The 23,560-nt window shown below is 46.1% G+C and overlaps 1 protein-coding gene across 1 annotated transcript in view; it reads right to left on the minus strand.

The window, feature by feature from the left end:
* Positions 1-1,320: 1,320 nt before the first annotated feature.
* LOC137537107 (oocyte zinc finger protein XlCOF7.1-like) overlaps positions 1,321-23,560 on the minus strand; it is a 101,799-nt gene continuing 79,559 nt past the window's right edge. Inside the window, exons 9-11 of the mRNA XM_068259245.1 lie at positions 12,031-12,087; positions 11,058-11,571; positions 1,321-2,393 (exon numbers count right to left, since the gene is read on the minus strand). Of these exons, the coding sequence (XP_068115346.1) occupies positions 1,519-2,393; positions 11,058-11,571; positions 12,031-12,087 (1,446 nt within the window). The 3' untranslated portion in view covers positions 1,321-1,518. The remainder of the gene's footprint in view (positions 2,394-11,057; positions 11,572-12,030; positions 12,088-23,560) is intronic.

The raw sequence follows: 23,560 nt of genomic DNA on the forward strand, positions 1-23,560 counted from the left end.
TAGTGCAGCTCATCCAGGATGGCACATCAATGTGAGCTGTGGCAAGAAGGATTGCTGTGTCTGTCAGCATTGTGTCCAGAGCATGGAGGTGCTACCAGGAGACAGGCCAGTATATCAGGAGATGTGGAAGAGGCTGTAGGAGGGCAACAACCCAGCAGCAGGACCGCTACCTCCACCTTTGTGCAAGGAGGAACAGGAGGAGCACTGCCAGAGCCCTGCTAAATGACCTCCAGCGGGCCACAAATGTGCACGTGTCTGCTAAAACAGTCAGAAACAGACTCCATGAGGGTGGTATGGGGGCCCAACGTCCACAGGTGGGGGTTGTACTTGCAGCCCAACACTGTGCAGGATGTTTGACATTTGCCATAGAACACCTAGATTGAAAAAAAATTGCCACAAATGCACAATATATGGTAGCAGAGCGTTCAACCAGCCAATGCCACAACCTGTAAGATGCCTGATGTATACTAGGGACCAACGCTTACAAACACCTGCAAATGCATGCAACTGCTGGAGGAGATGAAGGAGTCTGATATAGACAGTAAAGAGCAGCAACAATCCAATGCACTGAGCAGCATGAAAGAGTCCTCAGGATTCAGTGTAAGAATGCTGCCATGTGCGCTTTTCAAGAAGTAAAAGAAACACTGGAAAAGAACACTAATGGCCAAATCACTTTCTACACACAACACAAAGCAGTGATTTACACTCAAGGGGCTTGATTCACAAAGCGGTGCTAACTGTTAGCACTCCCGTGAAAACCCCCTTAGCACGTCTAAACAAGCTTTTCGCGCATAAAACTTTACGCGCGCAAAACTTTATGCGCATAAAACTTTATGCGCGTACTGCACAGAGCGCAGGGCGCACCACGCGAAGTGCCCATTAAAGCCTATGGGACTTAGCGCGCGTAAAACTTTGCGCGCGTAAAACTTTATGCGCGCAAAGTTAGCGCACGATCTGATTGAGAAATCCGGTGCTAACCTACTTAGCACCCTGGTTAGCGCATCTAAAGACTTTAGACGTGCTAAGTAGGTTAGCACCGCTTTGTGAATCAAGCCCAAGATGTTTCCCACACTGAGCACATTAACCTCCTTAGCGGTATTCCCGAGCTAGGGTCGGGGCGGAAAACCGCAGCTAAGAGCGGTAATCCCGACCTCTGCTCGGGGTACCCGCCGGAGGCTGAATGCAGAGCAATGCGCGCAGCGTGAGCGTTTCTACATACCTCCCGGGGATCCCGACGTCGGCCGGCATTCTTCTTCCTCTCCTCCGGGGCTCTGCTTCCTGCTGAGAGATCGACGGCTGTCGTCATGACGACAGCTGGCAATATCACTTTAGAGTTGCAGTGCCACCTGAAGGATGGAGGTCTAACTGCAGCGCCAGGGAAGTGAGCGATTACTGTAACTGCAGCAGATCTCCCTTGCAGCATGATTTTTTTCCAGGTTTTAGGGTCTGAAAGGGTGCAAAAAACATTGCACCACTTCTAGACCCTAAAATCCATAAAGAATCATAACGCCAAGGGGGTTAATAGGGCTTCTCACCAGTGTGAGATCTCTTATGTTTGACAAGGCTTCCTTTCTGCCCAAAATATTTCCCACACTCAGCACATGAATAGGGCTTCTCACCAGTGTGAGATCTCTCATGCCTGACAAGGCTTCCTTTCTGTCCAAAACATTTCCCACACTCAGCACATGAATAGGGCTTCTCACCAGTGTGAGATCTCTTATGTTTGACAAGGCTTCCTTTCTGCCCAAAACATTTCCCACACTCAGAACATGAATAGGGCTTCTCACCAGTGTGAGTTCTCTCATGTATGACAAGGTGTCCTTTCAGCCCAAAACATTTCCCACACTCAGCACATGAATAGGGCTTCTCACCAGTGTGAGATCTCTCATGTTTGACAAGGCTTCCTTTCTCTCCAAAACATTTCCCACACTCAGCACATGAATAGGGCTTCTCACCAGTGTGAGTTCTCTCATGTGTGACAAGGTGTCCTTTCTGCCCAAAACATTTCCCACACTCAGCACATGAATAGGACTTCTCACCAGTGTGAGATCTCTCATGTTTGACAAGGCTTCCTTTCTCTCCAAAACATTTCCCACACTCAGCACATGAATAGAGCTTCTCACCAGTGTGAGATCTCTCAAGACTGTCAAGATGTGATTTCTGTACAAAACCTTTCCCATATGTGGAACAAGAATAAGACCCTCTAGCAGGGGGAGAGCTGTGCTGGGTATAAGGTCCTTCAGGGTTAGACAGGTGAGGGGAGTCTGGGGAAATATTTGGGGTAACCAGGATATCTGCAGGAGACTCTTGTCCAGTGACATCATCATCCGTTGTACAGTCTGTGGATACAGAGCGACGAGTCTCTGAGAGGTTCCTGATGCCGGGACTCCGCGCTGCAAATAGAGAAACATCATCACTTCCTGTTAGAGAATTCTGAGGGGAGGAACACTTATCATTAGGGAGGGTCAGTGATCTGCTGATAACTCCAAAATGATGCAAAGATGATGCAGATTGGAAATGGGCCAGATGCAGCTTCTGTGTAACTTGTATATAAATTTGCATTAGCATATCATTTGCACCATCTCAGAGTTATTGGCATGTCACTGACCATCGCTAGTTATCAGCCTGACAGAGAACTGCAGAAGGTTGTGCTCATTACAGCTGGCCAATCACATGACAATAACTTTGTTTTGCGTGCAAAATTTCTGTATCTTGGAATTTGGACAATGAAATGAATTACCTGGGAAATGTGATTAGCTGCATACAATTTGCATTACATTTGCATACAAGTATAGAGTTTCTTGCATCTCATTGACCTTCCTACACATAAAGCATTGGCCACACATTGACAAGCAGTAGATTGTACAGATTGATGAGACAATGGAAGCAATGTGTTACTCCTGTGACAACAGACCTATATGTACTTATAGCAAGAGATCTGTGTTATGTTTGTAGAGCAATGTGGTGTCACTTACACATTCTTATTACGATTGTGCAAATTCTTGTTTCCATTTGTGCAAATAAAGATATTGTGACATTACACAACATAAATTATAGGAGCTGCGAGGTAGAGGAATTATCCATTTATGTCATGGAGACCCCAAACCACTAATACTTCTGTAGCTGTATAAATACATCCATATATACTCCTTGATATCCAGTATAGCCATATCTCTCCTCCCATCCGTCTGTCTAATAAGGAACCAAACTGCTGCACACTGCAACTCCTATTGGACAGGAGATCAGTGGGGGAGGGGAAAGGGTGTGACTAGAAATCACTGGAACCCCTGCAAAACTTGGGAAACCCCCTCCACCTTTGTAACAAACCTCTCCTCTGTACCTGTGTGACACCCTTTTACATGCTTGTGAATGCCGGGCTTTCTATCCTCTTTAAAGAAAACCTTATTATGTTTTGTCATCATGTGACGCAGGTTCTACCATAAGAAGCTCTTAGGCTGGTTCACATTTGACCTGGAACATAAATTTGCCTTCTCAAAACAAAAGGTTTTTATTATTTGTTTATGTTGTCAGCGTATGAGGTCTCCCACAATGCATCACTGCAGAACATGCAAATTGTCCCTTTGTTGTCCATGAAAGCTAAACACACCTTCAGAACTGCTTGAATGCAATGATGTGTCAGCTTGTTTCTGCTTTCAGGGACAACAAATAGATGATTTGTATATTCAGCAGTGGTGCATTGTGGGATAGCTCAAATGCTCAATCCAACCTGAATAATTACAAATATCTTCTGTTTTGAGAAGGTAAGTCTCTGTTTAGCACAGCATTTTAGTGAGAGGGCTTTTTGGTCCTGTTTAGCCCCTTACACACTCCTAGGAGTTCTGCTTCACCATTATGCTGGGAATACGCGGTTCGTTTCTGGCTCTCGATTCTCCTCTCGATCGTTTTTGCCCCTCAATTCTGCAGCGGATTCTCTTATCTTCTGCTCGTTTTTCTTATATTTTTCCATTCACTTCTATCAGGAATCCAGCAGCAAAAGAATGGAAAGGGAGATCGGACATGTCGGAAATGATCTATCAAACCATCTAATCACAGCAAAAACCAACCGTGTATTCCCAGCATAACAGGAGGAGAGTCACAGCGGATGTGATGTAACATGTGCTGTGACTTTCCATCATTGTCATGGCTGCCTATGTCACGTCTGATTCCTTTCACTGCAATGGGCACAGCATACATCTCCACACTAGTGATGGACAAACATCGGGAATGACCATTCAGGGACTATTCACAAACGTTTCCGCAAATGTTCACAAACCACATGGTGCGCGGGGGACTTCATTGCCTTTACTGGCAGGTGAACTTCAAAAACCTTCAGGGCATATTTACAGCTACAATTGCTATTAAAAAGGTGTCAAAACTGTCCATAAACCCGGGCAGTGGCACCGCGTTCCTCAAAATATGTATTTTACACAGAGGCTTTTATTTAAAACTGCATTTTGGGTCTATAATTTTCAAATTAAGTTTTGTTAGAATGGCCGCTGTGTTTACCTGCCAAACCACATACTCCTTTTATGCAAAGCACAACATAACACTTGGTGGAGCTGGAGGAATTGGGGCGCAAGCAGGGAGGGTCGTAGTCAGCCAACTTCACTACGCTGGAACTACGCGTAGTTTTACACAATTACGCTTCGCCAAACTACGGCTTCAAACTCAAATATTCACTTTGTATGCCTTTTGCAGACTACTCCTTAAAATACGCAATTACACGTAGTGCGAAGCGTAGTGTATGCGGATGCTTACGCCCGTATGCAGAAAATGTTACGCATTAATTCCTCTGTAAATGCTTACACCGGGAACTCTTCTATGCGTACATTCCCCTTTCCAATGCATAAGTTTGTAAGCATACCATCGCATGTGGAAAATTAGCCTTGAGTAATGCATTTGTAGTTCATTATGCAATACACATATATTAACTACGCATAGTGGGTGTAAGCTACGCGTAGTGGTACTTCGCTACGTGTAAATTTGTAAGCGTAGTTTTGAAACTTCACCTACAAACTACGATGCATAGATGCGAACTACGATGCATAACTTCGCACTGGTGTAGTTTCTGCTCATCCCTGGGAGCAAGTGGAGACGCCCATGTGCTTCAAACCTCGCTCCTTGGACTATAAAGCGCATTAACTTAAGTGGAAACGCAATCAGGAACATTGTGTTTGGATACTAGATCAGTATATTAAGAAGTGGGTTTTCATGTGTATTGGAATAGACTTATAAATGCACTTAGAAAAGGACTACCTGTCTCGTAGTGGTATTATTTAGCACTGTGTTTACCTGCCTAATATTGTTATTTGCAGCCACTGTAGCAGAGGCTTTAAATATCTGGCAAATACCTGCTTAAAGGGACGAAAGTTTTACTCACCTGGGGCTTCTACCAACCCCCCGGAGCTGTCCAGTTAAGTAGAAGAAAGGTCGGATCAGCACAAGATCATAGGCAGACCTTCTGGGGGGTATGTGGTAACTCACTGTGCCTCCGGATGAAGCAGTCACATCAAACATAGGAAGAAGAGATTTCTGGGCACCAGATGAGTTTGCAAAGCACACCACCAATTTATTACATCCACCAGAGACAGATAAGGCTACAAACAATGGCAGCCTCACAGCCGTTTTGCAAGCTGCGCTTGCTTCCTCAGAGACCCTGCAGCTATCCTGTGCCCTCGCAGACTCGCTCGGATCCTCCTGTCCCCCCGCCGGCAGCTGCTTTCACTTTCAGCGACAGAAGCGACAGGCCTGGCCACGCATCTGCTTCTTCGCATTCTCACCTGACTGGTCAGGAACTCGAAGAAGCAGAGGCGTGGCCAGGCCTGTCACCTCTGTCCTGAAAGTGAAAGTAGCTGCCGGTGGGGACAGGAGAATCCGAGTGAGACTGCAAAGGCACAGGATGGCTGCAGGGGGCTGGTAGAAGCCTCAGGTGAGTAAAACTCATTTTTTTCTCAACTTAAGTGTCCCTTTAATTTTTAAAATACACTGCAGTCACAAAATATGCTGCTTGTGCAGTGTGGGCCTAACACTGGGTGTAAACAAGAGAACTGGTAGGCACTCCAATACTGGACTTATTGGTTAATGTAGAATTTGTGTTAACACCGCTCTACCCACCAATTACTGGAGTGTGCACGATCAGGTCAGCAAGGCCCACAATGTACAGCAAGAAGGTCCGCACCAGTCCAGGATTCCAAACAGTAGCTTTATTTAGGACGTATCCAGTATAAGAGTATGCACATGCATCAAAACGCTAACATGTTTCGAGCTATCTCAGCTCTTAATCATAGCTGGTTAAAAAATGGCAGAACCTCCTATAAATAGGAGGATATCCTGTGCCGGCCACTTGAGACTCCACCCCAAGAGGGGGAAGTGAAGGAAAAAGTGGTCTAAATGCGGTAGACAGGTAATTACCTGTGAAAACACATTACAGGGCAACACACTATACACATAAGTTAAAATCGATATAAAATGCAAAATACAATGTGCCAAAAAATGAATAAATAAAATGTGGCAAAGAACAGCACGGGTGATCACAACATCATGTAAATATATATGAGGCATACACGGACCCTGTCCATGGATAGAAAGATTATATGTATACGCATATACAGGTAATGAGAAAAAGTGGGGGGGGGGGGGGGTATCCCACTAAGCAATAGTTAATCATACAGGAGGCTTCCAAGAAAGGGGGGGGGGGGCGAAGGAGAGAAGGAAGGAAAAGGGGGGGGGGGGAAGAGAAAGAAGAATAAGAAAAAGGGAAGAAAAGGGGGGGGGGGGGGGACAAGCTATTGTGTGATGAGCGCTAAGTCCCACCTAGCATCAAGGCCATGGGGTAACCTAGTCCCCAGGCGATGTATCCACATTGCCCTCCTTTTTAAGAAGAATTTTATATAAATCCCCCCCCCCCTCTTTTTGGTGACATGACTCTCTCTATTCCTTGAAAATGAAAACCTTTCATGTCTCCCCCATGCACCTCCCTAAAGTGTTTGGCCACGTTCCAAATGTTCGTAGTGGACCACCCTGCCCCTAGATAGTGTTCGGCTATTCTTTGCCTTAAAGGCCTGGTGGAACACCCAACATATTGCACGGAACAAAAGGTGCTGTCAATTAGATAAACTACATAACAGGTGCCACAGTTAATGAACTGCTTAAGATTATAAGTATGGCCATTAGAGGCAGAGACAACCGTTCTAGTCTTGTTGTGTAGGTGGCAATACCTGCATGTCGCAATCCCACACCTATAAGATCCCTTAACTGTCAACCAGGTGTCCGTTGTGGCGCCAGATGTGAATAGACTGGAAGAGAGCATCTGTCCCAGAGTGGGAGCCCGCCGGCTGGAAAATCTAACACCATCCTTCAGGACAGGCGAGAGACCAACATCTCCCTCCAAAATAGGTAGATATCTGGAGATGATATTGGTCACACTCCTGTATTCTGCTGAGTAAGTGGTCACAAAAGTTGGCTTTTGTTGGCCCTGAGCCGAGCCACCGTCATTTTGTAATAGCTCAGACTGTGACCTCTCCATGGCTCTAAGTCTGCCACTCCTGATTAACCTTGACGGATAACCGCGAACTCTCAAGTGTCTCTCAACAATATCCAGCTCACCCAGCAAATTTTCCTCCTTCGAGCAATTCGTCTGGCTCTAACAAATTCGCCAAAAGGAATGCTCCGAATTGTATGTGCTGGGTGGCAACTGTCTGCCCTGAGAGTTGCATTACCACTACACGGTTTCCTATAGGTTGTGGTGTTGACAAGCCCAGTATCGGCATCCCCAGACAGTGTAACATCTAAATAATTAATAGACAATGTGTCAACCGTGTATGTAAACTGTAAATTCAAATTGTTTTGATTGAAATATTCTACCAAAGAGGCCGCACTGGAGACATCGCCCCTCCAGATAATCAAAAGGTCATCGATGTACCTCCCGTACCACACAACACTCTCCAGTAGACGGCAGTCCCCCCCAAAGACACGATGTTCCTCCCACCACCCCATGTATAGATTCGCAAGGGTTGGTGATAATTTGGCGCCCATAGAGGCGCCCCGTCTCTGGAGGAAGAAACGCCAAATTCTCACCATCCCTTGCGAATCTATACATGGGGTGGTGGGAGGAACATCGTGTCTTTGGGGGGGGGGGACTGCCGTCTACTGGAGAGTGTTGTGTGGTACGGGAGGTACATCGATGACCTTTTGATTATCTGGAGGGGCGATGTCTCCAGTGCAGCCTCTTTGGTAGAATATTTCAATCAAAACAATTTGAATTTACAGTTTACATACACGGTTGACACATTGTCTATTAATTATTTAGATGTTACACTGTGTGGGGATGCCGATACTGGGCTTGCCAACACCACAACCTATAGGAAACCGTGTAGTGGTAATGCAACTCTCAGGGCAGACAGTTGCCACCCAGCACATACAATTCGGAGCATTCCTGTTGGCGAATTTGTTAGAGCCAGACGGAATTGCTCGAAGAAGGAAAATTTGCTGGGTGAGCTGGATATTGTTGAGAGACACTTGAGAGTTCGCGGTTATCCGTCAAGGTTAATCAGGAGGGGCAGACTTAAAGCCATGGAGAGGTCATAGTCTGAGCTATTACAAAATGACGGTGGCTCGGCTCAGGGCCAACAAAAGCCAACTTTTGTGACCACTTACTCAGCAGAATACAGGAGTGTGACCAATATCATCTCCAGATATCTACCTATTTTGGAGGGAGATGTTGGTCTCTCGTCTGTCCTGAAGGATGGTGTTAGATTTTCCAGCCGGCGGGCTCCCACTCTGGGACAGATGCTCTCTTCCAGTCTATTCACATCTGGCGCCACAACGGACACCTGGTTGACAGTTAAGGGATCTTATAGGTGTGGGATTGCGACATGCAGGTATTGCCACCTACACAACAAGACTAGAACGGCTGTCTCTGCCTCTAATGGCCATACTTATAATCTTAAGCAGTTCATTAACTGTGGCACCTGTTATGTAGTTTATCTAATTGACAGCACCTTTTGTTCCGTGCAATATGTTGGGTGTTCCACCAGGCCTTTAAGGCAAAGAAAGGCCCATACACACGTCGGATTTGCGCGAACGACGGGTCGTTTGAACGTTCCGTCGTTCGCACACGTTTCCGCATGAAATCCGGCGTGTGTACAGACTATCGTTCGGGAGATAAGACTGGTTACCAACGATCCGCCGGGCGGATCGTTGGTAACCAGTCTTATCTCCCGAACGATAGTCTGTACACACGCCGGATTTCATGCGGAAACGTGGCGAACGACGGAACGTTCAAACGACCCGTCGTTCGCGCAAATCCGACGTGTGTATGGGCCTGAATAGCCGAACACTATCTAGGGGCAGGGTGGTCCACTACGAACATTTCGAACGTGGCTAAACACTTTAGGGAGGTGCATGGGGGAGACATGAAAGGTTTTCGGTTTCAATGAATAGAGAGAGTCATGTCACCAAAAAGAGGGGGGGGGGGGAATTTATATAAAAGTCTTCTTAAAAAGGAGGCAATGTGGATACATCGCCTGGGGACTAGGTTACCCCATGGCCTTGATGCTAGGTGGGACTTAGCGCTCATCACACAATAGCTTGTCCCCCCCCCCCTTTTCTTCCCTTTTTCTTATTCTTCTTTCTCTTCCCCCCCCCCCCTTTTCCTTCCTTCTCTCCTTCGCCCCCCCTTTCTTGGAAGCCTCCTGTATGATTAACTATTGCTTAGTGGGATACCCCCCCCCCCCTTTTTCTCATTACCTGTATATGCGTATACATATAATCTTTCTATCCATCGACAGGGTCCGTGTATGCCTCATATATATTTACATGATGTTGTGATCACCTTTGCTGTTCTTTGCCACATTTTATTTATTCATTTTTTGGCACATTGTATTTTGCATTTTATATCGATTTTAACTTATGTGTATAGTGTGTTGCCCTGTAATGTGTTTTCACAGGTAATTACCTGTCTACCGCATTTAGACCACTTTTTCCTTCACTTCCCCCTCTTGGGGTGGAGTCTCAAGTGGCCGGCACAGGATATCCTCCTATTTATAGGAGGTTCTGCCATTTTTTAATCAGCTATGATTAAGAGCTGAGATAGCTCGAAACATGTTAGCGTTTTGATGCATGTGCATACTCTTATACTGGATACGTCCTAAATAATCCGACTTATTGGTTAATCAAGTGACACAATGCTGCATAATGTATGCTACAGGACCTGGTGATGTGCTCAAGACAACAGAGACCAGTCCCAATGAACAAAGTAGAAGAAAAGTCTGGCACTGTCACTGGTAATGATCTGAAGGAACAAGCAATCATGAGCAATGATGAAAAGTACTTATCTCATCTGGGTGGTTCTGTGTGCTGAGGGGGTGTAGACAGGGGGCGCCAGTGGGTGCCGGCCTATCACCATTTCACAGGGTGACACCTAGCTTCTTCTGAGGTCAAAAGTTGCACAATGAGCGGTGCTGGGGGCAGCCATTTAGTGCGTTTTGCTCGAAAACACAACTCCCTGTCCAGCAGTTCAAGTCCCCCCCCCACACACACAGAACCACCCAGATGGGATAAGTACTTCTCATGATCGCTCATTATAGTCGTTCATGCCTTTGCTGTGCATTCACCACAGTGCTTGTTCCTTCGGATCATTAAAAGTGACAGTGACAGACTTTTCCTCTACTTTGTTCAATGGGCCTAACACTGCACTACAAAATCACCAGTGATGTGAAACACTTTATGTGACAATCTCAGGTGACACTCTCAGGTAACAAATTAGCACAAATGTAACACTTTATTAGTTCGATCAATGCTGCTGACACTAGCAAAAGGCCACTGCTGAAGTCTCAGAGGAAAAGAGGGCAGCCCAGTGTGAGAGAATAGAGACCTTTCTCTTCCTCAGGGTGTCTGTACTGCTATTGTTAGTATGCTGTCACCAAGTACTGATAGTTATAGATGGCAAAAGTCTAACGTGAGCACATATCATAACCCCTAATATGTCCAGACAGTGAGCAATGTCTTAGCAGCAATACAGATACACATTTATTCTACATTTACTGCTGATTACTCACCTGTTCTGCCCTCTGTAACAGTGTCCTCCTCTTTACTTGTCCTCATCATGTTACCCTCCTCCATAGACTGCTGATCACTCCTCACATATGTCTCTTCTTCTTCCTCTTTAATAGTCCTCATCATGTCACCCTCCTCCATAGACTGCTGATCACTCCTCACATACGTCTCTTCTTCCTCTTTACTTGTCCTCATCATGTCACTCTCCTCCATAGACTGCTGATCACTCCTCACATATGTCTCTTCTTCTTCCTCTTTAATAGTCCTCATCATGTCGCCCTCCACCATAGACTGCTGATCACTCCTCACATAGGTCTCTTCTTCCTCTTTACTTGTCCTCATCATGTCACCCTCCTCCATAGACTGCTGATCACTCCTCACATATGTCTCTTCTTCTTCCTCTTTAATAGTCCTCATCATGTCGCCCTCCTCCATAGACTGCTGATCACTCCTCACATATGTCTCTTCTTCTTCCTCTTTACTTGTCCTCATCATGCCACCCTCCCCCATAGACTGCTGATCACTCCTCACATATGTCTCTTCTTCTTCCTCTTTACTTGTCCTCATCATGTCACCCTCCTCCATAGACTGCTGATCACTCCTCACATATGTCTCTTCTTCTTCCTCTTTACTTGTCCTCATCATGCCACCCTCCCCCATAGACTGCTGATCACTCCTCACATATGTCTCTTCTTCTTCCTCTTTAATAGTCCTCATCATGTCACCCTCCTCCATAGACTGCTGATCACTCCTCACATATGTCTCTTCTTCTTCCTCTTTACTTGTCCTCATCATGTCACCCTCCTCCATAGACTGCTGATCACACCTCACATATGTCTCTTCTTCCTCTTTACTTGTCCCCATCATGTCACCCTCCTCCATAGACTGCTGATCACACCTCACATATGTCTCTTCTTCCTCTTTACTTGTCCTCATCATGTCACCCTCCTCCATAGACTGCTGGTCACTCCTCACATATATCTCTTCTTCTTCCTCTTTAACCACAGCACTTCCATGTATAAGTTCTCCACCCTAAGTGCACAAAGTGAGAAATGATGTATAATGTGAACACAGATAACAACATACGCAGGAGGAAACAATGTCACACGGTTTGGTGTCTCTGGGGACCCTCAGCCCCCCTACCTGATAATGGTGGGGGATGGTGGGATCTTCCTCTTGGCAATCCTGGGAATAAAGAGGACCTGTACATCTCTCTGGTGGGTTTCTGTTACTGGATCCATCTGCAGGAAACACACACTGACTGAATACAGCTGAAAAACTTGAAAAATTAGAATTTTGCGCAAAACTCCATTTATTTTAGTAATTCAACTTAAAAGGTGAAAATAATATATGCAATAGATGCATTATATGCAAAGCAATATGTTTCAAGCCTTTATTTGTTATAATTTTGATGATTATGGCTTACAGCTCATGAAAGCCCTAAAATCAAAATCTCAGACCATAAGAACATTGAGAAAATGCTCAGAGTGTCAGACTCTAATCAGCTAAATAATCCAAACTAATCCAAAACACCGGCAAATGGTTCCTATTTCCTATTATTAGTTTCACCTTTTAAGTTGAATTACTGAAATAAATGGACTTTCACCTGTACATTGTCTCTATATGTTTATCAAATGATGGAGGGGATCTAGGTCTGCACTCTTCTTTACATGACATGAAAGTCTCCTCTTACCTGGAGATGTGAGGGGCGGCTGATTCTCTATCATGGTGTCCTTGTAGAGGTCCCTGTGTCCTTCTATATACTGACACTCCTCCATGGAGAAACAGACAGTAACATCCTGACCCCTTATAGGAACCTGACACATACAATGATACAGTCACCAGACACACCCCTTGCTGTTACTGGATAATGTCCCATAATTCCCAGCACCGCTCACCACTCCTGTCAGCAGCTCCATCATCTTTCTTGTGATTTCCAGAATCTTCTGCTTTTGTCTGTCAGATATCAGGTGTTGAAGTGGGGGTACTGTGATGGTCACATGATCACCAGACTTTACTGGAGGAAAACTCTGTAAAGAAAGACCAACAATAATGTCACATGATCTCTCAAAAACCTCTCTCATCTCTCCAGTCAGCTGTGTGCAGGGCCGGGACAAGGTTCCCCAGCACTAGAGGCGGAGAGTCCAAAGTCCCCTCCCCCCCCCACCCTCCAGTCCCACCGGTGTAGGTAGCAGATGTAGCACCAGTATTAAAGGAAACATCACTTATAAAAATATTTATATAAATGAATCTTCCACTAAGGGAGGTTTATAAATTATTCCTCCTTGTGGGGTCTCCTTTTCTCCATGAATGTGTTCATCTTGCAGATATTGTTGCCACATGGCCGCAGTTTAGTGGCCAAGAGTCCAGCACATTGCTGATCACTGCTGCATGCTGGGAGAAGTAGTCAATGTCTCTACATCTCCCAACATGCACCACTCTACATTCTGACGCTGTGCAGCAGTGACATCTGCAAGATGGACACCTTCATGGATATGGGGATATGGAGCAGCCCCCCTGGGTAACGCTGACACCCCCACACACACATATATTTTTATAAATGAGGTGCTTAGTTCCCTTTAAGTAGGTTGCCCCTCCCCCCAAGTAGAAGTAGCCATACATGCCCCAGTATTAAGCATCCCTTTCAATTCAATTCAATTCACTTTATTGTCATTGTGTAACACAACGAAATTACTTTTCATGACAACCCCACGGTGCATATAGGGAACATAGTGACAGTAACAAGGAAGAGAAGAAATGATACAAGTATGCCAGGTATTACAGATATTTAAACAATTTGTACACAGTGTTAATTATTTCAGAGAGGATTCAGAGTTCATCAAGTTTATGGCGGATGGGAAAAAGCTGTCTTTCAGTCTGTTTGTGTGTGTGCGGATTGATCTAAAACGTTTACCTGATGGAAGGAGCTCAAACAAGGCATTTCCAGGGTGAGTGTTGTCCTTGATAATGTTTTTGGCCCTTCTCACGCTGCGAGTATTATACAAAAGTTCCAATGATGGTAGTTCAGTGCCAATAATGGCTTCTGCTGTTTTAACAACTCGCTGCAGGGCTTCTCTAGTAGCCTTGGTGCAGCTGTTGTACCAGGCCGTCATGCAATTAGTCAGAACGCTTTCTATAGTGCATCTGTAGAAATCAACCAGCAGCTTCTGTGGGAGGTTAGCGCTCCTTAGTTTTCTCAGAAAGTAGAGGCGTTGTTGTGCTTTGCCAGTTAGAGCTAAAGCATTGTCAGCCCAGGACAGGTTCTCTGCGATGGTGACTCCCAAAAATTTGAAGCTGGAAACTCTCTCCACAGCCTCTGCATTGATCATTAGCGGTAGGTGAGTGGTCTTTTTGGTGGTCCTAAAGTCCAGAATAATTTCTTTGGTCTTCTTTGTATTTAATAACAGGTTGTTAATGTCGCACCATGCAGTCAGGTTCCTAACTTCTTCTCTGTATGCAGCTTCCTCATTGTCTGATATAAGCCTAATGACAGTCGTATCATCTGCAAACTTAACAATTATGTTTGAGGTATGGATAGGGTGGCAGTCATGGGTGAAAAGTGCATAGAGGAGAGGGCCTAATACACAGCCCTGTGGCACGCCAGTGCTCAGGGTAAGGGTGGAGGATGTCTGTTTTCCTAGTCTGACAGTTTGAGGGCGATTAGTAAGGAAGTCCAATAACCAAGTACATATGGAGGGAGCAAGACCTAGTGCATGGAGTTTGTTGGTCAGCTGGCTAGGTACAATGGTGTTAAATGCTGAGCTGTAGTCAACAAAGAGCATCCTAACATAGGAGTTGGGCTTTTCCAGGTGTGAGAGGGCAGCATGGAGAGCTACACAGATGACATCCTCAGTCGATCTATTTGTTCGGTAAGCAAACTGGTGTTGATCTAGATTTGCTGGGATGGAGGCCTTGATGTGTGTGGCTACCAGTCGTTCAAAGCAGGGCTGTGGAGTCGGAGTCGGAGTCGTGGAGTCGGAGTCGTGGAGTCGGGCAATTTTGGGTGCCTGGAGTCGGAGTCGGGAAAAAATGCACCGACTCCGACTCCTAATGAATTTGTAACTGTAATTAAAATAGAAAATATGATAAAATGTTCTATTTCTCAGATAATAGTCATTAAAAATAATGTATATATACAGTAATAGCTATGCTTAGTCCACAAAAATAAAACAAACCAATCAAAATTAGTTACTTGTGCTGCTTCAATAAAGCAGTCCCCGTATTTTTAAGGTCAGATATACATATCTGATTGTGACTGTATATATGATGTGTACACAGGAATCTCTTATATATACTAAATAACATCTATGCTGTAAGAATAAAGCCTGATGTGTAGCTGTGTCACTAATAGAGATGGTCAACGAGATGGAAATAATTCTGCATTGATGCTGATTTATGCAAATGTATGCACTCCCTTTGCTGATGAAATCAAATAATTTGATGTGTTATTAAAATTTGGTTTGGTGACTACAAATTAAAGGGTAACTGAGACGGATGAAAAGTAAAGTTTTATACATACCTGGGGCTTTCTCCAGCCCCCTTCAGGCTAATCAGTGCCTCGCTGTCCTCCACCACCCGGATCTTCTGCTATGAGTCCTGGTAATTCAGCCAGTCAGCGCTGTCCGGCCGCATGCCGCTCCCACAGCCAGGAGCATTCTGCACCTGCGCAATAGTGCTGCACAGGTGTAGTATGCTCCTGGCAGCGGAGTGTGTGCATGCGCACTACGCCTGACTGGCTCAAGTACCTGGACTCATAGCAGAAGATCCAGGTGGTGGAGGAGGACAACGAGGGACTGATTATCCTGAAGGCAGCTGGAGGAAGCCCCAGGTATGTATAAAACTTTAATTTCATCTGTCTCAGGTTTACTTTGTTACACAGTGGTACTATACTCTACATATGCACTCCCCACAGAGCTACAGGGAATCCACTGAGAATGCTGTGCACATTGAACACAGAGGTGTTGTCTGTTTACAATCTCCTCATTCCCCTGCAGAGTACCTGCACATCATTCTTACATGTACCCACACTTACATTGCCTAGGGCCTGATAGATGTTCTTTGTTCCGGTTTGTACCTTTTACAAGTACTCTTACCAAGGACTAGTTTTAGTCTAAAGGGAATAAATATAGTAGTCTACATATCCTTCTCACTTCAGTTGTCTTGTAAAATTCCTAATCGTTGGCAGTTAAGAGACGAATTTCATGTTACATACTTTTAATCAACAAAATTGTAATATGCAAATTAGAGGAGTCGGAGTCGTGGAGTCGGAGTCGGAAATACCTTCTTAAGATTTGCTTGGTTAAAATCTCCAGCAATGATGAAAATTGCATCAGGGTGTGAGTTATGTTGCTTACTAATAACATCAAACAGTTGTTCATTTGCTGACTTAGTATTGGCATGAGGTGGAATGTATACTGCCATAATTATAATAACTGTATGTTCCCTGGGTAGGTAAAAAGGTCGACATCTCAGCATTAGATATTCCACATCAGGTGAACAAGACTTGTTGATTATGGTTACGTTAGTGCACCAAGCATTATTGATATAAACACATAGACCTCCACCTGTTTTCTTGCCAGAATCAGGCGTTCGATCAGCACGGTGAAGCATGTGACCTGCAAGCTCAACTGGTATGGAGGGGTCCAGCCATGTCTCCAAAAAAATCAAAAGGCAACAGTCTCTCATAGTTTTATACGTGGAGATATCCAGTCGGAGCTCATCCATTTTATATAGCCAGATCAGCCCCAGTATAAACAACCACATGCACAATGGACAAGCACCATCCACTATAGCGATTCAGCTGTTTAATTATACCCAGAATGTGCAGAACGGTGTAAAAATTACACGTCAATCCTAAAAAAAGAGCTGAGCCTCCCATCACTGCACCAAACTGAGATTAATCAATAGATGCAATCATTTATTAAACCATGAATTATTAAAAACAATGAAACAAACTGAAACATAATGGTAAGGTATATAATCAGTATCCTATTTAATAAAGCCCCCGTGTCCCTGAGTTTTGCCTAGCGTGCACGCACAGCATATGGACGTGCTTAGAACAGCAGCAGACAGGTGCAGGGAGGCGTGCGCGCATGCACAGCACGTGGACGTACTTGGGCCAGCAGAGAACAGGTGCAGGGAGGCGTGCGCGCATGCACCGCACGTGGACGTACTTGGGACAGCAGAGGACAGGTGCAGGGAGGCGTGCGCGCATGCACAGCACGTGGACGTGCTTGTGACAGCAGAGGACAGGTGCAGGGAGGCGTGCGCGCATGCACAGCACGTGGACATGCTTGGGACAGCAGAGGACAGGTGCAGGGAGGCGTGCGCACATGCACAGCACGTGGACGTGCTTGGGACAGCAGAGGACAGGTGCAGGGAGGCGTGCGCACATGCACAGCACGTGGACGTGCTTGGGACAGCAGAGGACAGGTGCATGGAGGCATGCACGCATGCACAGCATGTGGACGTGCTTGGGAAAGCAAAGTACAGGTGCAGGGATGCATGCGCGCATGCACAGCATGTGGACGCGCTTTTGACAGCAGAGGGCAGGTGCAGGAAGGCGTGTGCGCATGCACAGCACGTGGACGTACTTGGGACAGCAGAGGACAGGTGCAGGGAGGAGTGCGCGCATGCACAGCAAGTGGATGTACTTGGGACAACAGAGGACAGGTGCAGGGAGGCGCACGCACATGCACAGCACGTGGACGTACTTGGGACAGCAGAGAACAGGTGCAGGGAGGCGCGTGCGCATGTACAGCATGTGGACGTACTTGGGATAGCAGAGGACAGGTGAAGGGAGGAGTGCGCGCATGCACAGCATGTGGACGCACTTGGGATAGCAGAGGGCAGGTGCAGGGAGGCGTGCGTGTGCCCTCGGCATCCTGCACATGTTGCGGCATGCGTGTACAAGTTGTGTGGGCGCGTTGCAGCGATTGCACGCGGGGTGTTGGGGGGGGGGGGCGGGGAGTCACAGCTGAGGCCTAGTGTCTGTTTTTAAATGGGCGGACTTTTAACTAGTCACAAATAACTGCTTAATGTCACACTGCTCAACCGACTAACTCTTGGAGGATATAAAATGCGAGAGCATAAATATTGTCATTACATAAATCAAGTGCGCAATCTGTGTAGAGAATATATGCATAATTATGCAAATGAATGCAACCATAGAAAAAAATACTGTGTGCAGCCCCCCTCCCCCAACATTAAATGAGTGTAAGGCACATGTGTATGAGGGTAAGGCATTAGTGTGTGTGCATGTATTATATATACATATATACTAGCTGTCGCCCGGCGTTGCCTGGGTATGTATTTGGCTAGTGTTGGCTCCACCCACTTTTTCTAATCCTGACACACAAACACTCAATAACTAGTTTGTGAGCTTTGCGGTCTTTGGCATCAATAATTTACATTGAAATGAAACAAATCTGATTGGCGTGGCTCCACCCCCTTTTCTGAATTTGAACCCCAGTCACCCAATGACCAACTGTACCAGGTTTGAGGCTTGTGCCATTAGCAGTGCAAGAATGGCAGCAATGTGAATATTCTCCTTGAAATTCAATAGGTACTTTTGATTGGCTTTTGTAGGCTCCACCCACTTTTCTGAATATTAATCCCAGTGACCAACTGTGCAAAGTCTGAGAACCCGACCATTAACAGTGTAAGAATGGCTGCAGTTTACATTTTCCCAGTATGCAAATTTATCTATGGCCAGATTGGAGGAAAACTTCCTTTCAACTTGTGAAATTAAACCATGGGCTTACTTCAGATTTATAGACGATATCCTATTCATTTGGACAGCATCACAGGAAGAATTACCGTATTTTTCGCCGTATAAGACGCACTTTTACTTCCCCAAAATGTTGGGGGAAAAGTGGGTGCGTCTTATGAGGCGAAGGTACGGATTTCGGGATGCAGAGGTGCGCAGGGAAGCAGTATATACATTACCTGCTCCTGCCGCCGCGCTCCTGGCTCCAGTCCTGGCTCCCCGATCCTCTTCTTCCATCTACCGCTGCCTGCTGCTGCCCCCGCCGAACATCGCTGGCCGGTCTAAGGGATACGCTATCAGCACACCACGTGCCGGGGTCACGCATGCCGCCAAACAACGCTTGCCGGTCCTAATTAGCCGCGCAGGGATACACTATCAGCACACCACGTGCGCCGGGGTCACGCATACGCATGTGTGACCCGGCACACGGTGATAGCGTATCCCTGCGCGGCTAATTAGGACCGGCCAGCGTTGTTCGGCGGCATACGTGACCCCGGCACGTGGTGTGCTGATAGCGTATCCCTGCGGCTAAGACCGGCCAGCGATGTTCGGCGGGGCCAGCAGCGGGCAGCGGTAGATGGAAGAAGAGGATCGGGGAGCCAGGAGCGCGGCGGCAGGAGCAGGTAATGTATGTGTACTCACGCTGCCTGCACAGGGGGACACCGGCACTGGAGGACACACAGACAACAGGGGGCCGCAGGCACAGGGGACGCTGCCACACGGGGACACTGGCACAACAGGGGGACACTGCCACAATAGGGGGACACTGACACAGGGGGCTGCAGGCACAACAGGGGGACACCGGCACTGGAGGACACGCAGACAACAGGGGGCCACAGGCACAGGGGACACTGCCACAGGGGGACACTGCCACAGGGGGACACTGCCACAGGGGGACACTGGCACAATAGGGGGACACTGCCACAACAGGGGGACACTGCCACAACAGGGGGACACTGCCACAACAGGGGGACACTGCCACAACAGGGGGACATGGCAGGCAGAACAGGGGAACACAGCAGGCACAGGGGGACACAGCAGGCACAGGGGGACACAGCAGGCACAGGGGGACACAGCAGGCACAGGGGGACACAGCAGGCACAGGGAGACACAGCAGGCACAGGGAGACACAGCAGGCACAGGGAGACACAGCACAGGGAGACACAGCACAGGGAGACACAGCAGGCACAGGGGGACACAGCACAGGACCAGCACAGGGGGACACAGCACAGGACCAGCACAGGGGGACACAGCACAGGACCAGCACAGGGAGACACAGCACAGGACCAGCACAGGGGGACACAGGAACAGCCAATCACTACACTGACCACATAGAGGAACATAGGCAGGCAACATAGGAACAACCAATCATAACACTGTCCCCTTATGTGGTGTAATAGTATGTAATGTAACTGGAAAGGGGGGGGGGGTAAAAAGTCCTTAAGACACCCCTGCATCATAGACACACCTAGGTTTAGTTTTTTTCTTTTTTTCCTGATTTTTGCCCTCTAAATCTGGGTGCGGCTTATATGCCGGAGCGTCTTATATGGCGAAAAATACGGGTAATCAAATTCCACAAAAACTTCTCAGAATACCACAATAACATAAAGTTAACTCTCAACTTTTCATCTTCCCATGTTAGTTTCCTGGATACCACAATTTATGTACAAGATAGATTTTTACAAACATCCATCTACCGTAAACCAACTGACCGGCATATTTACTTCAAGTGGAATAGTTTCCACCCAGAACACAAAAAAAAAATCTATTGTTTACAGCCAGGCTCTGAGGTATAACCAAATATGTACTAATTCAGAGGACAGAGACAGACAACTTATGTCGCCACGTAATATATTCATAGATCAGGGATATCATCCACGAATCGTTGATAATCAAATACACAGAGCAACTTTAAAATCTAGAGAGGAACTATTGAAGTACACACCAAAGACTGAAAACAACAGAGTCCCAATAGTGGTCACCTACAACCCAAGATTAAAGACACTATGGAAGACATCGAAAGCCCTGCAACCGATACTTCACAAAGACAAAGCCTGAAAGAAGTTTTTCCTGATTTACCAATGCTTGCTTTCAGACAAACTCCCAGTTTGAGACAAATGATTATCAGAAGTGCATTATCTACACCAGAAACTCCAGGCACATTACCCTGCAATAACGCAAGGTGTGAGACCTGCCCTTCTATCTTGTGCACAAGCCAAATACAAATACCAAACTCACAGAAATATCATCAAATATCAGACCAATTTTCCTGTGAGTCATCCAATGTTGTATACATGATACGCTGCATGAAATGCCCCTCAAGAGGAATCTATATAGGAGAAACAGGACAAAAACTGCGCACAAGAATGAACCATCACCGCTTTAAAATTAATGAGAGTAAAATGGACACACCAGTGGGTCAACACTTCTGTGAACCAGGACACAGCATGCAAGATCTCAAAGTACTTATTCTTAAAGGATACCCGAACTGACATGTGACATGTTGAGATAGACATGTGTATGTACAGTGCCTAGCACACATAACTATGCTGTATTCCTTTTTTTCTTTCTCTGTCTGAAAGCGTTAAATATCAGGCATGTAAATTGCTGACTCAGACAGGAAGTGACTACAGTGTGACCCTCACTGATAAGAAATTCCAACAATAAAACACTTTCCTAGCAGAAAATGGCTTCTGAGAGTAAGAAAGAGATAAAAAGGGGAAAATCTTATCAGTGAAGGTCACACTGTAGTCACTTCCTGTCTGAGTCAGGACTGAGTCAGCCACTTACATACCTGATATTTAACTCTTTCAGGCAGAGAAAGAAAAAAAGGAACACAGCATAGTTATTTGTGTGCTAGGCACTGTACATACACATCTCTATCTCATCATGTCACATGTCAGTTCGAGTATCCTTTAAGGGTAACTTCAAAAATGAATAAGCAAGAAAGATTTCTGAGTACAAATTTATGAAAATGTTCAAGACATTAACAGAAGGGTTAAATTGTGGAACGGGATTCATGACTCCTTATGTAACATGATTGACTTGGCTTCATGATCTTCAGAAACCTGCTAGATTTCATGTTTGCTTGCATGAGCTCACTGGCTCCAGCCTACTGATCACCTGACATCTGACTGCTAAACAGCAACCAGCACAACTGCCATCTTCGTGTTTGCTATTTACCTGCATCAGTGTTTTACTACAGCTAACATCTGGAAATATGCCTGAAGAAGGGGACTAGATCCCAGAAAGCTTGCATTATTTAACTTTAATCGGTTAGCCATTAAAAGGTATTACTTTTACAAGACTTTGTTTTTTTCTACCTACATATATTGTTTGGCTAACACGGTACAGAAACATTTTTACATTTTCCCAGTGAAATTTGTATTTGTCTGCACCCACTTTTTGGTTATGGGGATAAAAAGTATCCTATACGTTATTCTCGGTAATGTACTAGGTGTGTGCCAAGTTTCATTCGAATCTCCTCAGACATTTTTGCATGTAGGATATAGATACATACATACATACATACATAGTGAGCAGATCAATAGGAAAAAACACTGTGCACTAAAAAAGAAAAAAAAACAGAAAAATAAATAAGTGTAAGGAACAGAGCACCCCGCTGTAGAGGGAAAGGAAACAAACCACACAGCTGCCCAACATGACAGAAGCAACAGGAAGTGAGGAAGTTTCCTGCCAACCAAGGAAGGAAAGCTGTAACAAAGAGTGCTGTAGTGACACCAGTGAGAGAGATAGGAGTCCTACCAGGAGAGATCAGCGGGGGCAGCGTATGTAGACTTCTTTCCCCTCTCCTGGTAGGACTCCTATCTCTCACTACAGCACTCTTTGTCACAGCTTCCCTTCCTTGGTTGGCAGTATACACTTCCTCACTAATTTGTCACTTTTACCAAGGAGAGCGACCGCACCCAGGTCCAGCTAGACCACCCCGAGTGGAGGCGGGTTTGTTCTCTGCACCTGCTTCCTGTGGTTGGTTGCCCCCCTGCAACCCGCCTTTGTGAGTAGTACATTTACCTTACCTGTTGGTATCTCGTATATAAAAACATATTGCACTATTGGGCTCCTGTTTTTTTGTCTCCTGTGTCTTTTCCTTTAGGGTGCTGAGACATCCCTACTACTCTAGATAGCCAGAGAAGCCCCCAGTATTAGGCGGTGCCCCTACCCAAGTTAGACAGCCAGATTACCTCCCCAGTATATCGCAGCCCCCTCCTCAGATTAGCTAGCCAAATGTCTCCCAGTATTACGTAGGCCCCTCCCAAAGTTAGAAAGCCAGATCGGCCCCCAGTATATGGTAGCCCCCTCCCCAGTTAAACTAGCCACATGTGCTTTTGGTGTTAGGCTGTCGCACCCCCCCCCCCAAGTTAGATAGCTATAAATGCCCCCACTATTAGGCAGCACCCTCCCCAAGTTACATAGCCATATGTGCCCCCCAGTATTGGGTAACCCCCCACCCCAGTTTAGATAGCCAGATCAGCCCCCCAGTATTAGGTAGCCCCCACCCAAGTTTAGCTAGCCAAATATGTCCGCACTATTAGGTAGCCCCCATCTCCAGTATAGATAGCCAGATCAGACTCCCAGTATTAAGTAGCTCCCTGCCCAGTTTAGAAAGCCAGATAAGCCCCCAGTATTAAGAAGCCTTCTTCCCAATGTTAGATAGCCAGATCAGCGCCAAGTATTAGGTAGCCCCCATCCCCAGTTTAGCTAGCCAGCCACTTCCAG

This window comes from Hyperolius riggenbachi, chromosome 10, assembly GCF_040937935.1.
Source record: "Hyperolius riggenbachi isolate aHypRig1 chromosome 10, aHypRig1.pri, whole genome shotgun sequence".
NCBI classification, from domain to species: Eukaryota; Metazoa; Chordata; class Amphibia; order Anura; family Hyperoliidae; genus Hyperolius; species Hyperolius riggenbachi.